Here is an 8,545-nt window from a genome sequence, read left to right as displayed (position 1 = left end):
TATTGGTAGTCAGAATCAGAGAATATTACATCTGAAAACATTGAGAGTTGCAGAAGCAGGTCCCGTCTCGTATAATCATTTCAAAAAAAATAAAAATTGATTTGTCAAAAAATGCAAAACCACAAAAGAATTATTCAGAAAGAACAAGACACGTCAACCATATAACTCAGTATCCAAACACTTCTCGAATATCAATTACGTAGCCACCATTCCTGCTTTTGATTTGACTTCAACTCCCACCCCTCATCTCAAATATCTTTTTCCCATTTACCAATCTACCCTTCTCCTTTCGAGATGCTAGTTTCTTTTATATTAAAATAATTTGCCTTTTAACTTTGGTTAATTGAAATATATCAACCTATAAATTTATTTTTATAAATTATAGATATAAAATCCTATTTTATACATAAATAATTATATGTAAATAAATGTATTTATGTAAAACTAAATATTAAAAATTGAAGTTTAGGAAATTCCTTTTCCATCATATTTAAGTTAAATTATTATTATTTTAAGAGAAACAAATTCAAGGTTATTTGAAAAGAAGAAGCGCGAATGGAGTAATTTAGAGAAAGTAGAGGGGCATTTTGTAGGGTTTAGCTAAACTAGCTGAGTTGTTACAACCTTAATCACATTTTTTGTTACATTGATATTTGGTAACGTAAAGTAGAAATATAAAAGCAGTGAGAGAGAAAAAAGGGAGCGTAGTAGTTGACGAGAAGAATTAAAATAGGAGACTCCGCCCTTTGTCCTTCATTTTCCTCCAAACCCACTTCAAACGACCAACCTTATATTTCTTCCTCTCAAACTTCCTCTCTCTTCTTTTTTTCTTCAAGTTCAAGGTAAATCTTTTCTTCAATATATCTTGTCTTCTGCTTTTATTCTTTTTATCTGACGGAAATGATATTTTCCAGCCCTCAAAATGGACGCAGCCACTGTGGTTGGATCTTCTATGTCTCTACATCGAACTTCATGCTCCGCTGCTAGATCCGCCCTATTAGCTGCCAATGGCCCACTTTTTCCACGTTTCGCTGCCAACCCTCGCCCCTCCTTCCCTATCAAGGTTTCAATTTAGCTTCTTACCTTTTTTAAAGGAAAAAAAAAAGAGTGTAATTTATGAGGGGGGAAATCCTGATACTTGCAAACCCAAATGGTCTATAACACCCATTTGAGCTGATTTTTATTTATTTTTGTTGTTATTTTTATTTTTATTAAATAGAATCTGTGGGTAGAGTTGTGATCTTCCCATTTTTTTTAAAATAGATTTGTTCTATTCAGTTACAGCTTTTTGATTGATACTGTGTTTTGATATCAAATTTATGTGGGAACTCTGTAGTTGATTTGGTGTTTTCTCTTTTAAAATTTGTTGCAGCTTTATTCTTCAGTTTCGTATTCAAAATCACGGAATAGGAGAGTGGGTTTGGGGGGTAGGAGAGGCATGGTGGTAAAGGCGTCTTCATCTCCTGACTCAGCTGAACCCAATGCTCAAATTGCGCCACTTCGGATGGAATCTCCAATTGGTCAGTTTTTGTCCCAAATCTTGATAAGTCATCCTCATCTTGTTCCTGCTGCAGTTGAGCAGCAGCTTGAACAACTTCAAAGTGACCGTGATACTGATGAAAAGAAGGAAGAGCCGTCTGCTTCAGGCACGGATTTAGTATTGTATAGGTTAGCCACTCATCTGAGATGCTTACTATTTATACTTTATGTGAAATTTTCTCTCATGCAAAAAAGTTTGAATTTGTTGCAGGAGAATTGCTGAGGTTAAAGCTAATGAGCGGAAAAGGGCATTAGAAGAGATTCTCTATGCATTGGTTGTACAAAAGTTTATGGATGCCAATATTTCCTTGGTTCCTGCTATAACTTCTTCTGCAGATCCTTCAGGTCGAGTGGACACATGGCCTAGCCAAGAAGATAAGCTTGAGCAGCTCCACTCAGCTGAGGCCCATGAGATGATTCAAAACCACCTAGCACTCATCCTGGGAAATCGATTGGGTGATTCAACATCTGTAGCACAGATAAGTAAACTCAGGGTTGGGCAGGTCTATGCTGCGTCGGTGATGTATGGATACTTTCTGAGGCGGGTTGACCAGCGATTTCAGCTTGAGAAGACAATGAAAGTCCTTCCAAGTGCTTCAGATGGTGACAAAAGTAGCATTGAGCAAACTGTGGGGGATGACACAAGACCTTCTGGTCTAGGGGACTCCTATCAAGCTGCTTCATCACACGCTGAAGTCTCATCATGGTCTGGTGGGATCAGTCCTGGAGGTTTTGGTAGTGGGATAAAGCCCTCTCGACTAAGGACTTATGTTATGTCCTTCGATGGGGAGACACTTCAGAGATACGCTTCAATTAGATCAAAAGAAGCTGTTGGCATTATAGAGAAGCACACAGAGGCTCTATTTGGAAGACCTGAGATTGCTATAACTCCTCAAGGGACCGTTGATTCATCCAATGATGAGCTTATTAAGATTAGCTTTGGCGGTTTGAAGAGACTTGTTTTGGAGGCTGTTACCTTTGGTTCTTTTCTATGGGATGTTGAAAGCTTCGTGGACTCAAGGTACCACTTTGTTATGAATTAACTATGTTCAAAGCAAACTAAGTAGAGGGGAGTGTGGGACTAAGCTGACTAGACTTATGGTTTAAATTGAGTGTATTTGGTGGTGATTGTTACTTAGTAATTTGCACTGATTATTCTGTACATAGATATGTTTTCCTGTTAGGAACTTGGATACTTTTGAAATATGCTTTATTGTTCCTCTTTAATTTACAACTGAAATGTATATATGCTATGGTAATTTCTCAGTAGTGATATTTTTGAGTTTATTTAATTTGATATATAATTTCAGTTATTATAATCTCTATTTGAAGGGACTTATGGAATAATAAAAGTTATGCCGAAGTTTTATCAACAAAATCTTAAAAAGGAGATTTGGATTTCTCTTTAGCAAGTCTTAAGGTTTCAATCCCTTTAATGGCCGAAAGGTTTCATTTCACTTTGATCAGAACTATTAATCTCAATTATACTGTTGTAATAAACCCATTTGACTTGTTTCCAGGCCCCTAAAGATCAGTTTGGTACTTTAAACTATTAAACATTAAGGTTTGGGTTACGTTTATAATTAAGGCAATAATATCCTTTTGAAGGAAATAATTAAGACAATAATATGGGTAAAAGTAGGCGCTAGTTTCATGCAAGGTTTGGTAGCTATTGATTGCTGCCTATAAGATTGCAGCTTCAAGTAAACCCATTCTCCGACCTTAAATGATCTTTCAATTTTTTTTCAACTCTTATTTTCAACCTTTTGAGACATCTATATCACAAGCTATTTTTCTCCAAAACCCAACCGTATCATCAACCTAGTCCGATGTACTAAAACTTCGGGAATTACAAAATCTATTGCCTTTGAAACATTAACTCCCTGAGCTTTACATCCCTCTGTTGGCTTTTGTGGCATTCTTCAAGTAAAATTGGAAAATGTGTTAAAGACTCCATCACACTTTCACTTGTAATCGGTTCAAGCCCTCTCTGCTTATCCTTTATTCCTACTCCTACTCCTATGTTAATAGGATTAGAAACATTATCTTCATCACCCACAACACTATGACTGGTTTCCTCTCCTAACTCCTGTTGAAAACCAAAACTTGAAGCATCCTCTCCAAAAACCTCACGATGAATATCCCCCTCATGTTATGATGCATCGTGCTCAACATATTCCTCAGCAAGGGTGTAAACATTGGATCGAATTCTTACGGCTTGCAGTAATTTTTCCATTTGACTTTACATGACATTCATTGTATCATGACATGAAGTAATACCGTCTTTGAGCATACTCACACTAGTGTTGATATATGAATCACCATTGCACTCATTTTGATCTAGAACCCCATCTGGGTAATAACTATGATAACAAATATCATGCATCAGATAATTATCAAGTTTGATTATCAACAAGGCAAACACAATACAAAGAATTATCAAAAGAAAACAACACAAGAAACTAAAGAGCATTAACCGATTTCACTATTTTTTAGTCGTATTGCTTATTCACAAAGCAAAACAATCAATTAAACATAATCACACCCTTACAATCCGTAGCAACAGCGCCAATAACTTGATTGCCCATTTATGCTCAGTTAAAGCTATTCAAAGTATTCAACAATTTAAAAGCACGACAAACCACAAGTGTGTCAAGTTGTAATATAATAGTGTTTACAATGAAATAATTGTGGTAAGTGTTCCAAGGATCATTCTTCCATAGGGATTGGCTAGGTATTATGCTTAATTGACTAATTCACCCCAAAGCAACTACCGACTTACTCTATGTTTAAATTATTAGTGTCATTGATTTTGGAGCTACAATTATTAAACTACACTACTTAATGCTTACACTACCTATCTGCTTTCTTTCTTGTTTTAAATTAATGTAAGAATGAAATGATGGTCGACTAGTCAACTAGTTTCTAGGATCGAAAATACAGAAGCTTCGATTGAATTTATTGTTACTCATAAGTAGGAATATGCTCTTGGTCTCATCCTAACCTATGAGTTATCGCTTAGAATCTCCTCTCGGTTTCACCTAGTTCATAGTTTACCTCTTGGTCTCATTATTCGATATGACTATGTAGCATTTACATGATAAGTTCACCTTTCAATTTCACTTATCTCAATATTCAGCTAGAGACATCAATTATAGCTTACTAAGTTTAGCAACATAATCAAACAATCAACTTATTGTCAATAAGAGTATCAATAATTCATAGAGTTAATATTCCGATCAACCATCAGAGATTTGGTTCAGCATGGCATTCATCACACAAACATGCATTTTAATCATGAAAGTTAGCAAAGTAAAAATAAATAAGAGTTTAGAAATGCTTAGCCAAATCTTGAAGATCAAATTTGGAAAAGTATGTTGCAAAGTAGTCCATGCTACACCATATTCAAATTTAAACCAAAACCATAAAATGTACTATGGAAATTTGAAAACTCTCTATGAATTTCTCGTTAACAATTTCTCCTAACTCTTTTTCTTCCCCTAATTTTGATGAGAAAATGGTTTATATAAAGATGAGCCAATTGACCGATTTGCCCTTGTTAAAATGGGTCATAAAGGCTAAAAGCTACAATTTCCACTTAGTTGCCATTGGTAATTGTTACTTAGCTTAGATTTGTAGGGCGATGTTGCAACCAAAATTATCGCGATGTTGCGACCATAGTATTCTCAAAATTTGGTTTAAGGCTTCATCGTCGTGACCACATAATCCTTCTCACCACAACCAGATGATTTGGTGTCACAACTTCAACAACTTCCACATCGTGACACTACCCACTATTGGTTGCCTTCAAAGATCATGTTTCTCGATGTTGGGAGTTCACCATTTGTACGCAGTGACTGTAACGACCCGATTTTGGGCCCAATCGAAACAGTGATTTTGGGACCACTAATTCGAGGTCGGAGAAATTATTTTTAATATTATTTTATGTATTGTGACATGATTATATGAGAATATAAAAATTTTAGTGAATTAATTTTGGCGACTTCATGCTTAATTGTGAAAAAGGACTAAATCACATAAATGGCAAAAGTCTTATTTCATTAGCTAAGGGTGTTAAATAGCTAGATAAATAAAATTGGGGGTCTTTAAATAGCAATTAGACCCCTAATACATAGGCTGGCTTGCCATAGAGACAAGAATGATCAAAAAGTCAAAGATTAGTTAGATTTGGTGACTAAATTAACTTTGAATAAAATAAAACAAAGAGAGAATTATTTGATATTTTCTCTCATATTCTTTCCACCGAAAATATCAGCCATAAGAGGGTTTTAAAGCTTGAAAAATTTCAGCCACTTAATATCTCTACAAGTAAGTGATTTTGATGGTTTTTCTTGATGATTTTTGTACTTTTAGAACCCTTGTAGCACGAGCTTTCAAATAAAGGGGACTATTTTGCAAAATGGTTGAAAGTCTAAGGTTTTACCATGAGAGTGTTCATGTTTTTTCTAAAATTTTATGGAAGAAAATGAATCATAGTTGTGAAATAAACAACTTTTGTGAAGTAGTTTTCATGAAAAACCTAACTAAGGACCATTTTGCATAAGTTGTAAAATAATTGATAAATGTGTGAAATAATGAGAATTGTAGGCTGCCTCGTATAAAAAGTATTCTTCTAGGCTTGACTAATAAGAAAATGTGATAAAAATTGATTTTTGAGTCTAGGGGTAAAATGGTCATTTTGTGAAAGTCTAAGGGCAAAATGGTCATTTTGCCCAATTATGAATTGTTGAGTACCTAGATCAATAAAATGATTAAATTTTTGAATTTTTATCATTATAGATCAAGAATTACAAAATCCAGGCCTAGACTAAGGAAAAGTAAAACAAGTGGACTAAGTCGAACTAGTCATCTACATTTTGGTAATCCGAGGTAAGTTATATGTAAATAATACAACTACATTGTTATTATATGTGTTTGAATTAATATAGCATAAATTGCTTGTTTGTGGAAATGATTATGTATGATGAATATTGAGATAACAGAACTCCCATTTGAACCTTAGGAAATAAATCGGATATTCATGCCATGACATTCGGGTTATTTGTGTGCTAGTGTAAGACATGTCTAGGACATGCATCGGCCACATTATGAGAGCCAGCATAAGACCATGTCTGGGACATGACATTGACATTGAGACGAGAGCTAGTGTAAGACATGTCTGGGACATGCATCAGCCTCGAGATGTAAGCCAGTGTAAAACATGTTTGGGACATGCATCGGCTATGAGATGTGTCAGTGTAAGACCATGTCTAGGACATGGAATCGGCACAGATATGTGAGAGCTAGTGTAAGACAATGTCTGGGACATGGCGTTGGCCTCGATTTCAATAGTCAGTGTAAGACGATGTTTGGGACATGGCATCGACCTGATGGATGAGCCAATGTAAGACCATGTCTGAGACATGGCATCGGTGTTATACCCTATGTTTGAGACTTAATGAATATTCGATAGTAGTCCAAATGGTTCAACAGTAAGAGTTTTAGTTTAAGTTAAACGAGAAAAGTATAACCATGTTGTGCATGGTACAGATACCTATTTGAAATGTACGAGATGTGAGCAAAATATATACTATGTGAATTGTATTGGATAGTGATGAGTAAGTTGTGCTTATGCCTACTTTTGTACTATGAGCATGATGATGAATGGTAAAGTTATTGTTATATTTATTTGCATGCAACTTACTAAGCTTTATACTTACTTCCTCTCATTTCCATTTTCTTATAGTGCCGTCTAATTAGCTCAAGGATCATCAGATGTCAGAGGCATCGATCACACTATCAACCGAAGAACTTGGTATAGTTGGTTTTATTATTTTGAATATGTCATGTATAGGGCTTAGACTTTTGAGTTTTGTGTCAATGTTATTTTGGCCAAATGTGTTGGCTTGGGATGAATCCTTTCATTTTGTATAAAGCCTTGGATAATGGCTAATGTTCATTTTTGATATATGCAAATGATGATATTTTCATGGATGAGTAAATTGCATGAATGAGATAATGCCTTGCATGGCTGATTAGACCTTGTATTGTTGTGTGGATTTGTCATGTTAGAGTTATGTAGGTTAGTGCAAGTAAATATGGCAAAAAGGCTTGGTAAATAGCTTTATTTTGTCCACACGGATAGACACACAATCAATCCCATGGGCTTGTTATCCGGCCGTATGTCCCCTACACATTAACTTGACAAGTCAGTATGCATGGTAGTAAACACACGGGTAGAGACGGCTGCGTGTCTCAGCCATGTAAGGACACGGCCTCTGGCCACGGGTGTGTACCTTTGCTATGTACCCCTTATTGGATGTTGACGTCAGAAACAGAATGTCAAGTTTTTTTGACACAGGCTAGGACACGGGCGTGTCATGGCAGTGTGAGGGACACGGGCCATAGGCAAGGGCGTGTGTCAAGCCGTATGGAAACCTCTGTAGGTTCGAATTTAGAATTTAATTCATACAGGCTCGGGCCACGGGCGTGTCCCCTTGTGCTTAGGCCGTGTGAACCTTAGGGCCATCAGCACGGCCATGTCATAGTGGCCACACAGTCGTGTTGCCCTTTTACACGGGCGTGTGCCCTGTTTCAAAGATCATTTTTATAAAGTTGGTTTAAGGATCCGAGTTGGTTCTAAATAGCTTCCAATGGATGTTTGAGGCCTCATAGGCCCATTAAGGAGTTTAGACAAAGTTTGATTTTTTTTTTAAATTTGACCGAGTCTTAATGACATCGAAATGATTGTATACATGTGATTAAGTTTGGTAATGCCTTGTATCCCGTCTCGGCGTAGGGCTCGGGTGTGGGGTATTACATTTAGTGATATCAGAGCTATGGTTTAGTCGTGTAACTCTCGAATTAGGGCTTAGTCAGAATAGTAGTTTCAGGACCACAAATACTATTTTATGATCATTATGAGGTCTAGGATATGAAAAAAAGCATGTCTTAAAGTTTCATGAAGAAATTCTATGTGTAAAGTGTCTAATTAGAAATTAGGGAC

The 8,545-nt window shown here is 36.1% G+C and overlaps 1 protein-coding gene across 1 annotated transcript; it reads left to right on the top strand.

The window, feature by feature from the left end:
- The first annotated feature begins 647 nt into the window (after positions 1-647).
- On the top strand, positions 648-2,843 carry LOC108476439 (UV-B-induced protein At3g17800, chloroplastic-like). The gene is made up of 4 exons (XM_017778666.2): positions 648-842; positions 915-1,063; positions 1,373-1,668; positions 1,751-2,843. Exons 2-4 carry the CDS (start codon positions 923-925, stop codon positions 2,580-2,582), a joined length of 1,269 nt encoding a protein of 422 aa, XP_017634155.1. The 5' UTR covers positions 648-842; positions 915-922; the 3' UTR covers positions 2,583-2,843.
- Positions 2,844-8,545: the final 5,702 nt, after the last annotated feature.

The sequence above is a fragment of the Gossypium arboreum genome, chromosome 3, assembly GCF_025698485.1.
Source record: "Gossypium arboreum isolate Shixiya-1 chromosome 3, ASM2569848v2, whole genome shotgun sequence".
In the NCBI taxonomy this organism is placed as follows: Eukaryota; Viridiplantae; Streptophyta; class Magnoliopsida; order Malvales; family Malvaceae; genus Gossypium; species Gossypium arboreum.
The sequence above is the reverse complement of the archived record's forward strand: the minus strand, read 5'-3'. Positions and strand labels throughout refer to the sequence as shown.

What these genes read in the sequence shown, in the direction of transcription:
- LOC108476439 (XM_017778666.2), top strand. Translation starts at nt 923, where the DNA reads ATGGACGCAGCCACTGTGGTTGGATCTTCTATGTCTCTACATCGAACT. An exon ending in GCCCCTCCTTCCCTATCAAG is followed by an intron (nt 1,064 to 1,372) that starts GTTTCAATTTAG and finishes AATTTGTTGCAG; the next exon opens with CTTTATTCTTCAGTTTCGTA. An exon ending in ACGGATTTAGTATTGTATAG is followed by an intron (nt 1,669 to 1,750) that starts GTTAGCCACTCA and finishes AATTTGTTGCAG; the next exon opens with GAGAATTGCTGAGGTTAAAG.